The following is a 19,913-nucleotide window of genomic DNA, read 5'->3' as shown; positions in this document are numbered from 1 at the left end:
ATTTATCAAAATAAACCATATAAATACATAAGTAGACATCTAGACAATATTTCCTAACAGCTTGTTTACTCGTTTCCTGGATGGAGTATTAAGCCTGCCTTTTGACTACATTTGAATTTTAAGTACACCATTAGGAGCATAAGAGGCTCCTGTGCTAAGGGTAATAGGGTTCTTGGTTTTATGGAGCTTTATAGATGCATAAAAGTGAGTAGAAGCCTGAAAGCACAAAAACAGGGAGGCATTCGTAGACAATCTATTGATTACGAAAGACAAATCAGATTCGACAGCAAAAGTACTGAATAACTAAGCACAAGCCCTTTTCTTTATGGTCATGACACTGATCTCCTTTCAAGGACCGTGTGACTTACATCTGGTTCAAGTCCGACGCATCTCTGAAAAGCTTTGGCGGCTCCTTCATAGCCTTCCAGTGCAAAATACGCACAGCCCAGGGAGAACCACACACCCAACTGTAGAGATAAAAGATGGAGAGAAAATTGATGAGACTCCAAGTGCTTCCCTCGTCTATTAAAAGCGTTACTGTCCTAAAAATGAATAATGTTCTTTGAGTCCATGAACCTCTAGGAATAGGTCTCTTTCTTGTGTTTTAAATCTTCAGTTTCTTCTGGAATCTTTGCATCTCTGAGGCACTCCTCTGTCCTAACTTCCATCTCTAGGCCTGAAGGCAGTATTAGCACCGAAAGACCCTGAGGCAGCGCTGCGAGCCAGTTTTAAAGATCACGCTGGGGTCATCAATGAGTCCCTCAGGAAGATTACTCTGTCTTATTGCTGCCTCTGCTTCTGTATTATGGATGAAGGGAGGAATGAAGAATGAGTAAGGGGAAAAAAGAGGGAGCTGTGCAATTTTTTTTTTGGCTCTGGTGGATGAACCTGATAGCACTCATCCACATGCTGCTGTCTAGCTTTTTATCTGCCCCAGTGTTTCTCACGTTCTCCGTCAGCACTGCCAATCTTCTCTATACATCCATCCTTCTGATCTTGTGCATGTGTGGTCAACATGTGGTCACGTTCACACAGAACACGTTTTTGCATTCCACTGCACTGCTTTTCTATTGTTTTTTATGTTAACATGCTGGATGGGTGTGTTTGACTGCTGTGCTCATGTTCTGCAGAGTCTTGTGCATGGCACAGCATTCTAAATAAGCTCTCTAGACCTTGCTCTTTTCATTCCACTGCCCTGCATCTCACATTTTTAAACACAACATGTTCTTTATAAATGATCCCTAAAGCTCTGTGACCACAATGTCCACATGATAAAAAAAAAAATAGATTGCTCCCATTACAACAACAATCTTGTTTCTATTTAAAGTATGTTGCGCTGCACAAATGGCTCCAGCCAATTTATTGTGCCTGTTTGTCTAGAATGGCAATCAATTTCCATATCTGCAATTTTTTTTATGAATTGTATTAGTTATTTGAATAAGTGCTGACCATTATGTTGAAAGTGCCATAAAAATACTAAATAAATGCATATGAATGTTACATATTTTCACTAAATTCTTAAGACTCCTTATTTATGATTTATAATTACTATTATTATTATAATTCTTATTTAAAAATAATATTCAAATTTATTGCTAAGAATTTCCTTCATTATAACTTTTGATGGTTGCATCAAATGACTGTAAATAGACACTCAAATGACTTTGAATGTAAATTTGTTTTAAAAACTTCTAAGACTTGTAAAGGTTTATTTGTTATGTTGGAACACTGACTTGAGAACTGAATGACAGCATAACTGTCTATAGAAATGCTGGCCAACTCAGAAAAAAGTTTGCAGATTCCCCGGCTGAACACCTGCATCATTTTAGTAGAAAAGGGGTATGGGTGGTTAACGTCTTCAAGTTTACTATAAAGTTACACACAAGTGTACATCATACCTGCATTGTGTTGATTCGCAGTGAACGTTCAAAACATTCCACGCACTGCTGGAATTCTTTGTGGCGCAGGTGATGCAGAGCTTTGGAACGTTGGGCACGTGCGCTGCGGTGTTTGGAAAGCTCCCATGCACGGTCGTAATACTGCGGATCCTTCAGCACATCGCCTAATAGGCAGTAAAGCGACGGCGTCTCCTTTTTCTCCAGTTCACGTCTCAAAATCTCCTCCGCCTGAGAGAGAAAGTTCCAACAGATTAAAGCAATTTTGACTAATTTAATCCTCAAATTGGAAAACGTAAATGGCCAAAAGTATGTCGAGACCTCTTTCTAATTATTGGGTTAGACAAGGCCCCTTAATTCCAGTTAAAACGCCATCCAATATATAGACATTCTAGGGAATTGTGTGCTGAAACTTTGTGGCATCAATTTAGGGAGGGTATTTTCTATTCCAGCAAGACATGCAAGAAATGATTTACTCAATCTGATGTGGAAGAACTGGACTATCCTGCATGAAGCTAGACCTAAACACCTTTGGGATGAATTCCATTCAGATAATTTGGTAACACTTTACAATAAGGTTCCATTTGTTAACATGAGTTAACAAAAATTAGTTAAAATGAACTAACAATGAAAAATACATGTAAATCTACATTATTAATCTTAGTTTATTATAATTTCAAAATCAAAAGTTGTATCTGTTCTATCTATCTGTTGTAAAAGTATTTCTCATTGTTAATATTAGTTAATGCATTAAGTAAGGAATAAATGACGACAGGCTGTTGAATTATTAGAAAAATAATGCATTATTTTTCAATAATTCAACGGCCCTGAGTCAATGATTCCGCTTATACTACGGTATAAAACATTGTTAAGATGTTTTATCAAGACATTTGTCAGGCTTTTGTTCTTAAAACTAAACTAATTTCTTACCCATCTAATCCCAAGCCTTTGTTGCCAATTCCAAAATGTAATTTTTGTTTTGTCTTGTAAGTTATCATTATATGAGTTAAAATATTTTACTGATAAAATCGTCAGGGCAGCTGACAACACGTTTCTGTGCGAGTGTGTGTCCGTACTGTATGTGTGTGCACGTGTTTGGGTGGGAGGAAGACAGTATGTGCAGTCCATACATAATAAAACTTAATTTTGTGGCAAAAAACATGGAAATAATTTGGCGTTTTTATCTTATCATTTACCATATTTAGAACTATAGCCAGTGTCGTTGTGGGTTTTGGTTCTTTTGCGGTTATAGTCTGTAAGGACCTTTGAAATAACTGAAACTACTTTAGCCGTGCGTTTCCCTGAAAATAATTGCACACCTTAAAACATTCGTCAACCAATCAGATTCAAGCATTCAACTGCCCAGTAGTATAACTTAAGCAAAGGGAACTTATTGTAAAGTGTTACCAAATAATTGTGTCTAAATAGGAGCAACACCACAAAATTGATCAATTTTGTGCACACTCTTAACACAAGAGTTTAAGCTGTTACAAAGGACTCAGTCCCTATTAACGCCAATGGTTTTATAATTGGGTGTGGCGTTTGGGTGTCCACATACCTTTGAACATATAGTGTGTTAAGGATTCAATTGATGTCACAAGTATGTTGCTATATTCTTTTTATATTTTTGTTAAGCACATTACTAAAACAGTTCCTAAAGAAAAAAATAAATCAATTGCAGACATTGCTAGTATCCAAAATCAACCAAACCAAATATAAAAAATATATGCAGTTTATAGTTTTGACAAGTGTTTTTTTTTTTCTAGCAATAAGCATTAACAATCATAATTCAGTAGACAAAGGCCAAAAAGATCCCTAATAAAATTTCAAACAAGAAAGACGACAGACTACTATTTTGGAGAACAGACTGACTCAGATTGAGTCTTAAACCTTTGTCTCCAACATGAGAAACAAGGACCTTCATATATTGAGAGTGCGAGTGCGACGTGATAGGACTGACCAGTACTGTGCAACAGCCACAACCAACTTCTCTAAACGTAAATTCTCCAGATCTAGCTGGTGAACTTCAGCTGCCGTTAACACATGCCCTTATACAGTCACTGTGAATGTGGCTTCATTCTGAAATACGCTGGACATTGCGCTATATTACACAGTGCATCTCTCATCGGCTCCTACCCTTCCACCCCTGCTAGTGCTCACGGGGATGGAAGGATAAAGGGCTTTTTGCAAACGCTTGGAACTGAAGCCGTAGTGGGAGAGAGGGGGTGGGCGGCAATAAAATTCACATTGCTTGGCCAGCACTTCTATTTGGGTGCTTATTTATTTTTCGTGGGTACAAATAATTTGAGAAGTGGGAACAATATCTCTTCCTACTCGACACAATAGTTACATAAAAAAAGTAAAACCTGAAGGCCCAGACAGAGGATGAATAAGCTATTAACTTGGGTACAAAAAGTCTTATATTTCCGATTTATTAGAACAACACTGATAAGACGAGGTAAGAGAGAGAAATACAGAAGAGAAAGAAGGCCCCATGGTTTTGACAGCAATTGAATGCTCCTTGGGGCCATTATTAACTGCACATTTCCCATTGGCCACAAACAACAAAGTTTGTGTAGACCAGTCAGGCATGGTGAGGCTGCAGGCGGCTGGATCTCATGACTGCCAAAAACACAAATGGATGCTAATCCAAGCCAGGTTGCCAGTTTCACTTTCAGAAGGGAAAATGAAACATTCTGGTGCCGATACCATGTTTACCATGGTAAATTCTGGTAATAGTCTGGGGCCAACTACAAGAAATCCCTTAAAAATCCTATATTTATAATGACAACTTTTTTTAACTTCGAATGCCACACGTTTCTAGATGCTTTCTATAAATAGAAGAAAAGAAGGAAAAGGAGAAGGAGGAAAAGGAGGAGAATGAGAAGGAAGAAAAGGAGGAAAAGAAGAAAAGGAGGAGGAGAAGGAGATATACAGTATATATATATCAAAAACAAAGTCATGAAAGTAGGTGCTTAACCTTCAGAAAATTTTCATCAACTTCAGGAGGTCAAACTAAATATCATATATGAAATTAATAGAAAATAAATGAGCTTATGAGATCTTAATGATCTGCAGTATTTTGGATGTATATCGAAAAACAATTGACAGAAAACTGATTTTTTTAAATGTTTTTAATTAAAATCAGTTAATTAAAAAGTTTGCTACTACGAAATAAATACTAAAACGGCTAAATTGTTATCCCTTTGTGGTGAAATGGGGAAAACATTTAGAGCTTCAAGTATTAAATGCAGTTTAGACTCAGATGGACAATTGCCTTAAGAGGAAGGGGCGGAATTTATTGCGAAATGAATTAAAGTGGGACTAAAGTTCTTTGTATACTATTTTGTAACAATCTAAACTAAAGGATTTTCTGTTTTTTTGTTAAGAAAACTACAAAATAATTGAAAACAATGCAAAATAATTGTTTTTTTTGGCTCTTGTAATGTATGTAATGTAAAATGTAATAGGACACCAAACAGTAAATTCCAACAGTAATTTGCAACTACACATGCAAGCTCTAGTGGGACAATAAAATTAACTCAAATCAAATAAACATCTGTACATATCCCTAAGTCCCTCATGTTCTGAAGATGTTCAATCAATAAACGAACAGTATCTCATGGGTTAATCCATCAGAAAAACTAACAAAGAAAAAAAATTGTCCTTATTCCAGCTTTGCTGTTTTGTGGAGACACGTTTTTCTTATCTCACTTTCTCTCTCATTTTTCACCAATTTCTTTCCTCTCATATGAAGTGTCACTCCCTTACGCCTGTCTCGGTATTCTATCATTTACATTCTTTTATATGCATACCTGCAGTTTATGACTTTAAACTTTAACATGAGTGCAGGGGAAAGTAGAGTGAGTCAGTACCTCAGGTACTAGAGTGGAGTACATTTTTATATTATTACAACTCAGATTGGGGGTGATTGGGTGGTTTTATTGACCTCAGAGGTACCCTATAATCTGATTGGTACACAAAGTGGACGGTAACTTAATAAAACTCTGAAATATCTCCCAGAAAACTGCACATGCGCACACACACACGCACGTTGTTAGAGCATGGAGCTCATATAAGGAGGATAGACAGAGGGAAAAAAAAGAAGAGATGGATGTGAGGGAAAAATTTGCAATCAATTGCTCTTCAAGACCTTTGACAGAAGTCACTTTCTCTTATCCCATCTTAATATGTAGAGACAACTGTAAGTAATTCACTTGTAGACTGATTTCCCTGAAGAGTAAACACTGTCAACTGGGACCATCAAAACACTGATCTGTTCATTTGAACATAACGATCGGTTTGACACGGCAACATTGGCTCAACCAATGGCATAAGTTTGGGGCAGGACTATTCAATTGAACTGATTGGTTGTATGGGAGTAGCATACCTTGCCGTGCTGTCCCATCCTCTCCAGGCAGACAACTGCATCCTCCCAGAGCTCCAGTTGTTCATAGATCAGCAGCGCAGAACTAGTCAGGCCCAAATCAGTCAACAGACTTGCCAACTGCCTCTAAATACACACAATAGACAGGGTCAATTTTCACAAAATCAGAACCCCGAAGGCATTTTGTGATTATTTATATTGTACAACATTTCTAGGGGTATTAAGGGGTGCTGAATCCAAATCTGCTGTATATGAAGCTCAAAAATGTCCCAAAATGCCTCAAAATTGAGAAATTCAAAATGGCCGCCACCGCCAGGCTGAAATCTATTTTTCAGTATATCTTTTTGACTAAACAAGGTACAAACATGAAATAAATGTGCTTTTGTAAGTTTTGCTACATGGGCAATTCAATTCCATATTCAGATTTGAGATGTAATGTGAAAAAAACTGCTTAGATATTGCAAAAATAGTTGTTTTTAACTACAAACTATTATTAACTCATTATTAATTCAGTTATTATTATTAATATTATCAGGCTTCTTTTACTTAGTTTGTATTTTGTTTTGAGGTCAAATGTACAAACAAATACAAAAAGTTACAAACTTTAATTAAATGTTCACAGGTTTTCACACATGGGGAATTTAACATCCTGTCCTGATTTAGATCAAGTGTCAATAATCAGCTTGATAATCAAACAAGTATAGAGAAAAAGGTGGTCATTAGTGAATAAAGAAGTTGTCAATCAAATAAGATCCAAAAGCAGGAAGATCCATGGGTCATGGTGATATTAATTGAACTATATCCCAGTAGAAGTTACAGTGACAGCCTATTCATAGTCCTCTTCAATGTTCTGGCAAGTGTTGTCAAGTTTCCTGCAGTTGCATGCGTCTATACATTCCATGCGACTGTTTCTGAATAATAGAAGAATTGAATAGAAAGATTACAACAAGTACAAGTACAGGTACATTGGAATACTCTACCAGTCTATCATGTTTGTACATTCTTGTACACAATGATCAACATCAGCTAATTCCCTAAACACAGACCTGCAGCTGCAGCGTTGGCTGAGGCATCCCTTGGTACACCCACATGAAGTGAACTCCCTGCAGGCTTTAGGCATAGGTGGCAAAGACATTAGCCGTGGCACTAATTGACCTTCCTTGTGCATCCATCCCATTTCATCCACTGGAGGAAGATCAGGATGTGGCAGGTGAGCTTGGTTCCAGATTGTCGCTTGATAGTGTGAACGCATGATATGAAACTTCACTGCATCTGAGGTTGGAGGCAGAGTCTCTTGTGGATGACCTTTGCAAAACAACTTCACTCTTGCTTTGTTGCATGTATCAACCTCAGGCACACCATATATCTTACAGATGAATTTCTCAGTTGAATTCACAATATCTTCTGTGAGAGGGCCCTTCCCAAGGCCAGTAAGATCGGTGTGATGTTGCTCAAACAACTGCCAGGCTGTTTTCTTTCCGTGACCGCTGAACTGAGATACACTATCACAGCCAGTGATGGCATGGAAGGCAAGGAGTGTGTCCACTTGATCATCAGAGAGTAACTTGCGAATGTCATGTACTGGAAAATACTTTGGATCCTTTGATGTCCCGGCTTTCATGTAGAGATGGGTACATCCAATTCTGTCATGATGTGCTAGAAGTAGAAGAAGCACGTCTGTGTCACACGCTGACACGACTATTGTGTCCATAGGAGCCTGGATGCAGTGCAAAATCAGTCGTGTATCAGCCTCCTCATGGTCAGCACTCAGAGAGGAGATTTCAAGTTCTGGATCTGATGACTTGACAGTGGTCGTTTCAGCAAACCCACCTGATACTACAACCACTGGCTCATATTCTGGGCTGTGTTCTATCAGATGGTTTGAGAGTAGTCGAGCAAGATCTGCTTTGTTCTCTTCCAGTGCCATGAAGCTCGACCAGTCTGCTGGAAGTGGAACAGAATCATTCACGATCTCTCTGCGTACTGGTCGGTGGCGCTGTTTACGCTTCTTTCTTGTGCCTGTTTTGATGGATTCGTCATGGTACCTGTCGAAGACTACATCAACCCTCTGGTACTTCTTTGCCATCTTCAACACTGTGTCAGCAAACTTGTTGGCATAGTTGCCGAATGTTGTGATGTCAGGTGGCTTCCCAAGTGCCATTACAAGTGCTTGGCCATCAATAAGAAAGCAGCTGGGTTCCTGAAGGGGCACATCTGCAGGGGTTTCGATATTTTTTGTCAGTATATTTGCTAAAACAGATTTGTTGGTGGAATGTAGACTGCCGTTAGTTGTGGCCAGAGATAGCGGGATGGGCATGAGTTCATGCTGGAGAATATTTTCCAGGTCTACCTTGCGACCTGCTCTGTAAGCTGTGATGAGCCTTTGTAGAATCTGCCTGTCCACTTTGATTATGTTTTGCTTGTTCTTGGAAAGTTGCATGACTTCATACAAAGAGGCAAATGTTTTGGCTTTGTTCTTTCGAATGGGTGACTTCAGATCCAAGTGCTGGTCACTATCTGGCGGTTCACACAGACGTTTGTCCACAAACACTTTCATTTGTGCCTGTCCAAGGTGTTCTGCACCAAGCAGAGATTGTTGAATCTGGGGTGTGACCACGTCCTTGTTGATTATGTTCTTGAGTGTGTCCCCACCATCTTGAAACACACCGTGCTCTTTTAATGATAGACATATTCTGCTTTAATCCACATCATCTCTTTCCATTCTACTATTTGTGCACTCTGTGTGTGTGTACTCATCATCTTCATCATATGTTGTCAGTCTCAGCATCGCTGTTGTCTGAGAAGCTACGACTGTTCTCAGATTATACGACAGTGTCCATCTACTGAGGGATGTTGGTATCCTGGTGATACCTACTAGGCCTCCACTCTTTTTTCCTGTTGCGTTTAGCCACTCTGTACTTTGATCCGCTGAAACCTGATTGAAGCGTCGATCACTGCGTTTTACCACGAAGTTGCCTTTCTGAAACTCAAGGAGGATTTCTGGTGGGAGAGCAGACATCTCAGCCAGGTACACAGTACCCCATCTGGCATAGTTTTTATGATCGTACCTGAAGAAGAAGGGCAGCATACGTTTGAAAGCATACAGGTGGAGATCCCACAATCCATCACGTTGCGCTCTTGTGAAACAGAGTAGGATGCTGACCATAGTCATATAGTCCAACCAGAATGCAGCATTCGGGTCATCAACTGCAAGTGATGCAGAAAACTCTTTCATGGGCTGCTGGAATCGGTCTTTGGTCAGTTTGTCGACCATTTGTGCGATGTGATCAGCATCTATGGACTGGCAGAGATCTGCGAGTTCAGCTCTCAGTGTAACATCAACCTCATCCAGATATGTGTAAAGCTGTGGGAGTAGTAGTTGCCAAAGAGCCTGCAGGGTAAGCTTGTGGGTCCTCATAGCACGTGCATACCCCTTTCCTGCCATGACATGCTGAGCAGCATTTGCTCCCAGAAGATCACACTTGACCCATAGCTCCCTCAGGCCAGAATCAACCATGTGTTGTCCTATCACTCCCAGGAAGTTCATGGCAATGTGAAGGCCTCCAAGGCAAGGTATAAGCACGTCCTTGTATTCTTCTACTGACCACTTCAGTTCTAGCAACTTCGGATAAAGTGCCTCATCCACTGTCAGAATGACATGCTGTTGTTCCATTGAATTGGAAACATGGAGCACTCGCTTGACGACTGTGTTCAGTGTATCGAGTTCAGATGCAGGAGCCAGGATGATAGGTAGATACCCTACTGTAGTTTTCTCTGGGTTGACTGTGCTTGCCTTTTGATTATACAATGTCCAGGAAGGCTTTGGTTTTTGAGATGTCCTGGACATGAAGAAGGCCATGTCTGTAGCTTGTGCTTTCTGTGCTGCGGGACATTGTTCAGATGACTGTGTGAAACAGTCTGCTGCTAATACACCACTGATTGGCCGCTCTATAATTCCTCTCTTTGGTGCAGGTATGATATCAGTCATTGCCTTGGGGATGTTGAGGGTGTCTGACCTGGAGTAAAGATCAACTCCTTCAAGGAGATCACCTTCAGGTGGACCACGTTGCCAGGCAGCCACTTGAGTGGCATGGAATGTCCCTTTTCCGTCCAGAGTGTATTCGTTGATGTCAACATTGTCCGCTGAGAAATGAACAAAGCGACCCTTTACCAGATTTTGTGGAACAATGGCACCATCATCCCCCATGGTCTCCAAGGTTGTCTTAGCCAGTTCAGTGTCAAGTTTGATTACCTCACGGTAACTCATAACATGACCTGCCTGGTGAAACATGTTCACCAATTCCTTCGACCGTGTAGCTTGATGAAGGGTACTGGCCAGTCCTATGTGCTTTGGAGTGAGGAACTTGTCTCCACTAGCTGTGTACATAAGATCCTGTGCAATGCTGAGGACTCTAAGCTGTCGTTTGGCTGTCTTTTTATCATAATCTTCAACGTCATCCTCCAGCAGGCGCTGACCACCTAGTAACAAATTGAGGAACATGTACAGGCTGTTGGGTATACTGTCTATTGCTCTGTTTTCACTGATGTCTATCCCCTCTTGTTTTGGATGTGAGTTCATATCTCTTCGGATCTGCAATGACACATGGACCATGTTCAGGAACATATCTTGATCCTTATGTTTGAATGTAGGAATAACTCTATGAATATTGGAGGTGTCGTCTTTCAACATTGTTGATACTGGAATATGCCGGTATTTGGATGGAACCAAGACAGTACGAGGTTCATTTCGAGGCTGATCATGCAGTACAACAAAGTCGTATATGCCCTCAAGACGATCAGCTATTTGTTCCTTGAAGGAGTTCCTTCGGCTTAGAAATCTAGATGGTATATCTAATTGAGCCTCATTAGCTAGTGTAGAGTACCGGTCCCACACATGTACAAGATCCAGAATATCCGCTTGATTTGCTGATTGTTCAAGTTCTTGGCAGATCCACTCTAATGGCATATCTGTGCTCGGAAGTGACTCCATGCGTTTGGTCCTACGTTCAAACCTGGTCTTGCAAGTCATGTGATAACTTCCTTCTGCAGCAATAAGATCATTTACACAAGCTAGTCGCACTCTTAAGAATGAATCACACTTTGCTGCTTGTAGGATTCTGCTGCTGAATTTCATTTCTTGTATGAGATGTAGTTTTTCTTTCTGATCTTGTTGGCAAAAGATACACTGCTTCCAATCTATTGGAGGTATTTTGCTCCGTAGAGTAACATTTTGCGGAGTTGGGGTGGATGCAGATGAACTTGGTTTGGTATCTTTTTTCAATTCTGCCTTCAATTTTCTTTCTATTTCACGTTTATTCATGTATTTTGCTCGGCAGTCCTTATGCCATAAGAATTGCTGAGGCAAGTCTCCTTGAAGTATCTCAGTAAGTCGATTGGTTGCACCTCGGAAATTGTCATGGTGTAATTTCATCCGGAGCTGTCTTATAGTGTCAGCTGACTGGAGGCCATCCATACTAACTGTCATGAGATTTTTCTTATTGTCTTCCTGGCATATGATGCATAACTGTGGCTCAGATGACATTAAGCTTTCTTGGGTATAGTCTATTTTTTCAGCCATGGTTTTTGTCGCCAATTGACTAATTCAGACCTACAAGAAAGAGTTTTCTTAGAATACGAATGCAAAGTCTAAGACAGTGGTTCCCAACCTATGGGCCGCCGAGGTATTGCAGGTGGGCCGTGGGAGGCCTTTCAATTGAAAAAAAAAATCATGAAGGATTACTAAAAGGGATTGAATGGTTCAAGTAGAACAATACCCAAAGAGATTTGCATTCAAATAAATTAAATTAAATAAATGCAATAAATTTAAACAGTCTTTCCCCCAATCAGTCAGTGTAAAAGCAAGTGTGTTAAGTTTGCTGACTTTGATGCTATCTAGTAGGGCTGCACGATTATGGCCAAAATGATAATCACGATTATTTTTATCAATATTGAGATCACGATTGATTATCACGATTATTTGTTGATTTTAACCAAAACAAATATTTATTGTCACATACTGTAGGCTAATTATAACTGCTTTCACATCTATATTGTGCCACATTCCTGCTAATGTACAGATATGTGCATCAAAACAGGACGTCTTATTCACCAAAATTCAGTGCATCTCCTTAAAGAATAAATAAAAATAAATAAAACAATAAAGAAAATGTAGCAAAACTTCAACAGGGCCCTTTTTACATTTTACATTGTGTAAATATATTTTAGGAAGCAAAATATAAACTTGAATTGTACCTGTATAATGGATATGAATAAAACTCAAAATATACAATCAATAAAAAACAAATATTCCATAACAGAATGTAACCAAATAAGAAAATTTCAAGGCAGAGCTATGCACTATGGAAGTTCGATTAATGCATAAAATTCAGAGTCATTGTTATTTGATGCTTAAGAAATGTAAAATCTGGTTGTGGTAGTGTCAGTGATCTTACTGCATAAATTGAATCTTATTTAATCCTCCATATGAAAGTTCATGTGCTCGAATTATTTCTATTTATTAAACAATAGTTCAAAACAAGACGTTTGTAGTAGCCTACTGATTATTGGAGTCCATTAATCGAACTTCCATGCCTCTTATATAGTAATTATATATATTACTATGTAGTATTTACCAATTTACTAATGCAATTTACTAATGCTCACACTCGGACTCTCTCGTGCACTGTCACTCGATCGGTCTCTTTGATTTGATATCTCGAGCGCACTGTCGAGCGCGTTCTAGGACACTCGGTCTCTCTCGTGCACTGATCAGACAGTGGTTTACGGAGCGCTAGATTGGCTTTGCAAAAAAAACCAAAAAACTTTGATACGGAGCGTTCTGTTAACGGAATGACGCAAATCATGATATCGATAAAATCGTGATTGTGATTAAAATTAGATTAATCATGCAGCTACTATCTAGCTAATCGCGCTAGTGTGCTAATCGCGCTAATTGCACTGACCCACTTTTGCACAAAAAAGTTTGGTTGGGCTGTAGAAAGATTTTCAGAATTTTATTTGGGCCTCAGCAGTCAAAAGGTTGGGAACCTCTACACATCGATATGTATTCATTTAGCTAGCTCTTTGAGCCAGTAATTAAACGGATGTAATTTGAAATCTGAGACTTTGTTTAATATCAATAGTAACAAGCACAAAGATTATTGCGATATATTATAGATAAGATTATTGCTATATATGGGATGTGCGCTACATTCATTCATCAACTGAAAACAGGATGACTAATCGATTCTTTGGATTTAAGAATCGATATCGGTTTGTAAAAATGAAAATCGATTAAAATCGAGAAATCAATATTTTTTACCCAGCTTTAATAGATAGATAGATAGATAGATAGATAGAAACGTTATTGATCCCCTTGTGATGTTTATGAAAACATGTCACATTATGAAAATATACACTGGACATGACTTTACCTGTTAGCTGTCTTATGTTTCCGATCAGCCGTTCTGAGAAGTGTGAGAAAGGCTACCCTTGGGGGTGGGGTGATATTGGGGAGTGCATTACAGCACATTTGACACATTTGACCTCAAAACAAAATACAAACTAAGTAAAAGAAGCCTGATAATATTAATAATAATAACTGAATTAATAATGAGTTAATAATAGTTTGTAGTTAAAAACAACTATTTTTGCAATATCTAAGCAGTTTCTTCACATTACATCTCAAATCTGAATATGGCATTGAAATGCCCATGTAGCAAAACTTACAAAAGCACATTTATTTCATGTTTGTACCTTGTTTAGTCAAAAAGATATACTGAAAAATAGATTTCAGCCTGACGGTGGCGGCCATTTTGAATTTCTCAATTTTGAGGCATTTTGGGAAATCTTTGAGCTTCATATACAGCAGATTTGGATTCAGCACCCCTTAATACCCCTAGAAATGTTGTACAATATAAATAATCACAAAATGCCTCCAGCACTTTAAATAAGCACATTTTAAGAAATTCTGCCTAGTCTACAAACAGTAAGCCAAGATCAGTCAACATTCGGCCCACCTGCCTGTAAATACACACAGCATGCGGGAGGCACACAAAAATATATATATTTAGCATGTGGACACAAAAAAAACATACAAATAAGCGTAATGAGTTCAGTGCTTTTCATTTCACTCTGGTTTATCTTTGCACTAAAGTTAAACTACAGATATCTCCAGGGGCTTTTTTTCCCCAAGGCAGTCCTAGTTCACTTATTGAGTTATTTGAAATGAACAAAGCAACAATTCAAAATTGTTTTCGTTTCTTAAACATATTTTTACATTTTATATAGACTGAATGGGGACTAAGGTTCAAATCTCGACCTACATCTACTTACATTATTTATTTATACTCTCTCACACAAACACCTTTTATGCTAAATATAAAAAATATAATAAAATATAAAATAAATCAAGGATACAGTTTGCTCTCTCTCACCATCTTTTCTCTCATGTTCAGTCCTTTTTTCTCACCCTCTTTCTAAAAGGATGCATTACGCGGACAACCATCCATCTATCTCCACGATGTCACGCTTCACAGGCAGCAGCTATATATTCATCTGTGCTATTAATGAGCCTCGTCTGTCTCTGAGGAATGATATAGGTCAAATGTGTTTACACTCTTTCAACTCCTTTTGTCATTCAGGGCTTAATTTCCCAAAAGCAGATTGATCGTAGAACCGCTGCCGCCAAAGTTCTCTATGATCAACTTAGGCTTGCAATGCTTTTGGGAACGCAGCCCTGGTCATTTGAGAACGGATGGATCAAGAGTCGCAGGCTGTGTCCACTGCACGCCCATGTATTTCTGTTAATAAACATACTGAGATGTGCACCGACCCCACTGGACATCATATACAGTACTGATGATTATGATGCATAAAACTTTAATATTTGTGGACAGCAAACATGCACTGTACTGACTTCACCCTCGACCATCAGAAAGACATCACAAACACGTAACTGCACAATTTCTCCTTCACCTTTCTGTCCTGTGACAATCCCCCCCTTCCCACCTCCAGTGGCATATCACGTCCCACAAACATTATGGGTACCTATAAATCTAGATATATACACCGGTGAGGCTGCCGGTGATCATGTGATCTATCAGCCAGGAGACAAAACGTGATGATACTAACTAAACTGGAGAAAGAGAAACACACACACACACAGTACCAACACTTTTAGACTCTTTTTTTTTTCATCGTAAGATTCATCTTAAGTTCTTTTCTTATTTATTTGCCCAATGTTACTTATTTGAATTTATTAATTGCTAGTTTAATCTGTAGTAATACAGTATTGTCAGAACCCCATTTGTGCACCTTTTCTGTTTTCATTTCCTCATTCATTTCATCTGCCACACTGAACGTTGTCCTGATTCATGTACATGCCAAAATGATCCAGTCTGGAAGCAAATCCGACAATTTCAGAAATCTGCTCATTCAAAAAATAAATAAATAAATAAATAAGAAATAAAAACAACGCTCTGCCATCTCTTTACCCTGACACACACATACACAAACACTTTTCTCTGGCTGCATGCTGCTCTCGTCTCTCTCTAGCTTGCAGTTTTGCTGCGTTCTATTCCCCTGCCAGCAATAGAAGCGACTTCAATTCCAGCTTTATTGCTGTTCACTGTTATTACACAGAGCCCAAGCAATGTCATTCACAGGACTGATCACATCAGCCCTCCCTTCTTTTCATCTATCCGTCCATCCCTCCCTCCACCCACTCACTCTCTTTCTCCACTCAGTCATTTCATTACTTTTCTTTTCTTTCAAAACACTTCATCCATTCTGGCCTGTTACAATCCACCAAACAATTTTTTCCATGATTTATTCACTTGTTTAACAATCTCTCAGTTCAGGAAACATTTGTTTGTTTTTCATTAGTTCCATTATTGCCCAATCAGACAGGAAGGGATAGTTCCAGGTTGCTCTATTACCTGACAAACGCTGTCAGAATGAACTCATCGTCCTGTATCCCTGGATGCCCTCACCGTGTGCGAGAAATGAATTTCATATTCTATCTGCCAAAGCTCTTATTGACACGACACTGGCTGTATAACCCAGCTGTTGTGTTTACCGAAATGGGTTTTTGAGAAGTAGATAAATAAATAATGGCTGTCCATGCTCATTTGAGGTGATTAGCTCAATGCACTTGTGAGTCTAGTAATGAGAGAAATTATGCAAGCAAATCAATTTGTGCACCAACAAATGAGTCAATCATTTCCATTTCAAATTAACTCAGGTAATCAGGCTTTATAATATGTGAATTATACCCTACATGGGAATAAATTCAAACATAATTAAGATGAGAAAATGAGAGGAAAATAAACTCAATCAAGGGTCAAATGGGTCCCTATTTAAACCCAACCCAAAATTCTCTTTCATGAATTCACAGGTCATGATCAACTACACACAGTTTTGTTTGTTTGTTCATTGATTCAATCATCCGTTCGTTCATCAACACTAAGCTCTCCAGACCTAAGGAAGGATATCTTCCTATTCCAGCACTGGAGAGAATGAGTACTTGAAGAGTTTGATTATAAATGTTGTGCATGTACTGTACATCACAGGAACTTCTTTCTTGGTCTAAATTTTTTCTGTATCTTTCTATTGTCTGTTTGTTATTTTGAACAATTTTGAAGAGTAAATGTATAAAAAAAACATTTTGTGAAAGATCAAAGTTTAATAAATAAACCATCTTTAAAACAAACCATCTTTAATCATCTAAAAATGTAAACTGCTTCGGGTTAACTAATAATCATAAATTAGTGTCACAGAAAAAAAAAAAGGTTTATGGAAAGTCCCACTTTAATACTTTCTTAAAATAAAGAATTAAAGTACATGTACTGCGTTAGATTAAACTAGGAAGGATCATAGCACTTGCATATTGTTGTCCTATTGTTAGTTTAACTGCTTCTATAGTTCTCATATGTAAGTCGCTTAGGATAAAAGTGTCTGCTAAATGAATAAATGTAAATCTAATACATTATGAGTGATTCTTAAACAATCGTTTTGAGAAATCAGAAGCCTCAATTAAACAAACAGGAATTCAGGTCACCTGTAGATCCCAGAGAGGAGGTGCCCGGCAAGTGTAGAACATCTTCAGTCTCTCAGTGATGGGACACTTCTTCTCACTAAAGAAATCCACCAAGGTCTGAAACAGAACAAAGTGACATTTAGGGGACATATATTCTCAGTTTTCAAGCATTGCTACTTCCACGAATAAAATTTTTCTTCTTTGCCATAGCGATTACACCATGGCCTAACCAGACGAGATGCGATAAGATTCCAGAGACAAATAGTTTGTCTGTCCACACCAGAGACACGGTAAAATCAAAAATACCGGCCAGTCAGAAGAGCGCGTGGTCTGGCTCTCTCTGGCACTCGCAACGAAATGGATAATACATAATCAAATTCATGAATATTATAAAATTTTCACATTATTAAAAATACATACCGAGTTGTCCATTGTTGCTTTCAGTACTGCTATAAGATACAAAATGATATTCAAACTCACATTAGATGCTTTTAACATTAAATAAAAGCACATAAGCAGTATCTTATATTATCATAATACTTTCTATAGTTGTTCCAGCCATGACGTCACAGAAATGGAAACCATTTCTAAAATAGAATCGTCGCAGCTGGTTAGGACAGCTAATAACTTTTATCGCGGCACGTCTGATTAGAGCACGGTGTTATTCTAACAATAATGCAGATATTCCTTAGAGTTCGCTACAAGTAAAGCAGGGTAATTCATAGAATTGAGCCCCTATGAGCCAAAATCTCAAATCATATACTTTTGGAGGGTACCATTAAGATGAATGGGAATGCTAACATGGATCACTAACACAAATCTCCATGAATTACAGACCTCCCTGGAACACAAAGACATCAATATAATGAGTATTTTTTTATGTGCTTAGTGTTTGGTGTGATATCTGACAGTGATAAAAACACCCCCAAGCAATTAAAATGCAGTGTGGTGCAAACAACTTAAAAACTATTCCTGTGAGTCTACCCTTCACATTTTGCTTTAATTTATTGCTCACCACACAGACCTAAATATATTTTCCAATCATTAACAAGATGGAAAAAAGTGATCTAAAAGCATAAAAAAACAACTCAAACCCAAATCACAAATTCCAAGAGTGATAGCAATAACAAATAGATGTGCCAGCACATGCCGAAATGACAGAATTTTTATTCATTTTATTTTAAAGACGCCTCTCTGCTCTCCACAGAGAAATGCTACAGGGTTTGACTGCTGCATAAACTCAGTTAAAGCATGTGCAGGCCTGCTGTTTGAGTCTCTAGTGAGAAGATCAACACTCATTCTGTTCACAAACAAGTGTCAATATTTCAAAAAGCAAAAAGACAAAACACTAACACAATGCAGCTGTCTACAACATGCACACAAGTCCACAAATGCACATTGGAAGCTAATAGACATTCTTGCCTCCTAAATAGTGAAAATAAATGCTCAGAAAAATGTCTATAGTATTACCCCACAAATATTAAATTGACACCCCCAGCTGTCAATTATTATAAATATATGGACTGCAACTGGCACTAATAGGAGAAGACGGCCTAAACACATTATGGAATTATAACTGTACTAACTTAAATATGTCCACCCAAAATGCTGTTAATAACTTAATGTGAAACTGATGTCTGCAACATTTCAGTTCCAGAACATTCTGGAATCAAGTAGAAGTAAGGAAACATTACATATTCCATAAAATGCATTTCGTAAACTGATGAAAAAAAAATCCAATATAGATGTCATTTTCCAGTTCTAGTTGGGGTTCACTTTGGAAGAAACTCATCTGGAAATAAAACTTCCGACTCAGTAGATACAATCAGTTTCTATGGAGGATGGCAAAGCTTGTCTGCGCGTAGCAGATAACTAATTACTTATTTAGCATTTCCATGGATGGAAAATGCCTGAAATATATAAATGCTAACCTTCCGATCAGGAGGGCTGAGGAATAAAGCTGTGGCGGCTGTATGCTTTTTTCAGCTGTGTGCTTTTTGACAAAATGGGGTAAAGTAAACTGCCCTACAGTTGACAATTTGGCAGTTTAGTTTGAATTACACATAAACCTTTCCATGGAGGAACTCCAAGAACCAAATACAGCGACAGAAGGAAATGACATCACTGAGCATGCTTCATGACTCAGCATACTTTAAAAGAGGAAAAGAATAAGCCCCATGGAGTCAAAATCCATTCATTGCAATTTAAAGGCCCACTGAAGTGCCTCGGAACACGCAGCTTTGTATGATGCATTGACAATTTCCACGGAAACAGGAAGCTAAGGTGGGGCATATTAAATGGCTTCTCACCCTTCTCAAATAGCCAATAGCGTTTAGTTTACCTCTCAGTCTGCTAGTCGTACTTGACAGCACCATGGAAGTGAATTCAAGTGCTGAAGATACGTTGGATTCAGTAGTAGAGGTGTGAATACATTTTAGACATTTCATTCTTAACCAACATTTGAAACATTCAACCGTTCGAAAACGGAATTACTTCAAAAAAAAAAAGTCTGCTCCAAAAATACCGTACGTTATATGCTATGAGTCTTTTTTTCTTTCAGTGTTGCCTTGAGAAGCCTAAATCCATACCAAGA

At 38.4% G+C, this 19,913-nt stretch overlaps 1 protein-coding gene across 1 annotated transcript in view; it reads right to left on the bottom strand.

Annotated features, from left to right (window-relative positions):
* ttc27 (tetratricopeptide repeat domain 27) overlaps positions 1-19,913 on the bottom strand; it is a 107,136-nt gene that overhangs the window by 16,319 nt on the left and 70,904 nt on the right. The window contains exons 11-14 of the mRNA XM_077239467.1: positions 17,342-17,437; positions 6,286-6,408; positions 1,899-2,126; positions 369-467 (exon numbers count right to left, since the gene is read on the bottom strand). Coding sequence (XP_077095582.1) covers positions 369-467; positions 1,899-2,126; positions 6,286-6,408; positions 17,342-17,437 — 546 coding nt within the window. The remainder of the gene's footprint in view (positions 1-368; positions 468-1,898; positions 2,127-6,285; positions 6,409-17,341; positions 17,438-19,913) is intronic.

This window comes from Siphateles boraxobius, unplaced genomic scaffold (genome assembly GCF_051911475.1).
Source record: "Siphateles boraxobius isolate OS27281-9 unplaced genomic scaffold, OSU_SipBor_1 22, whole genome shotgun sequence".
Taxonomy (NCBI): Eukaryota; Metazoa; Chordata; class Actinopteri; order Cypriniformes; family Leuciscidae; genus Siphateles; species Siphateles boraxobius.
This window is presented reverse-complemented; position numbering and strand designations above follow the sequence as displayed.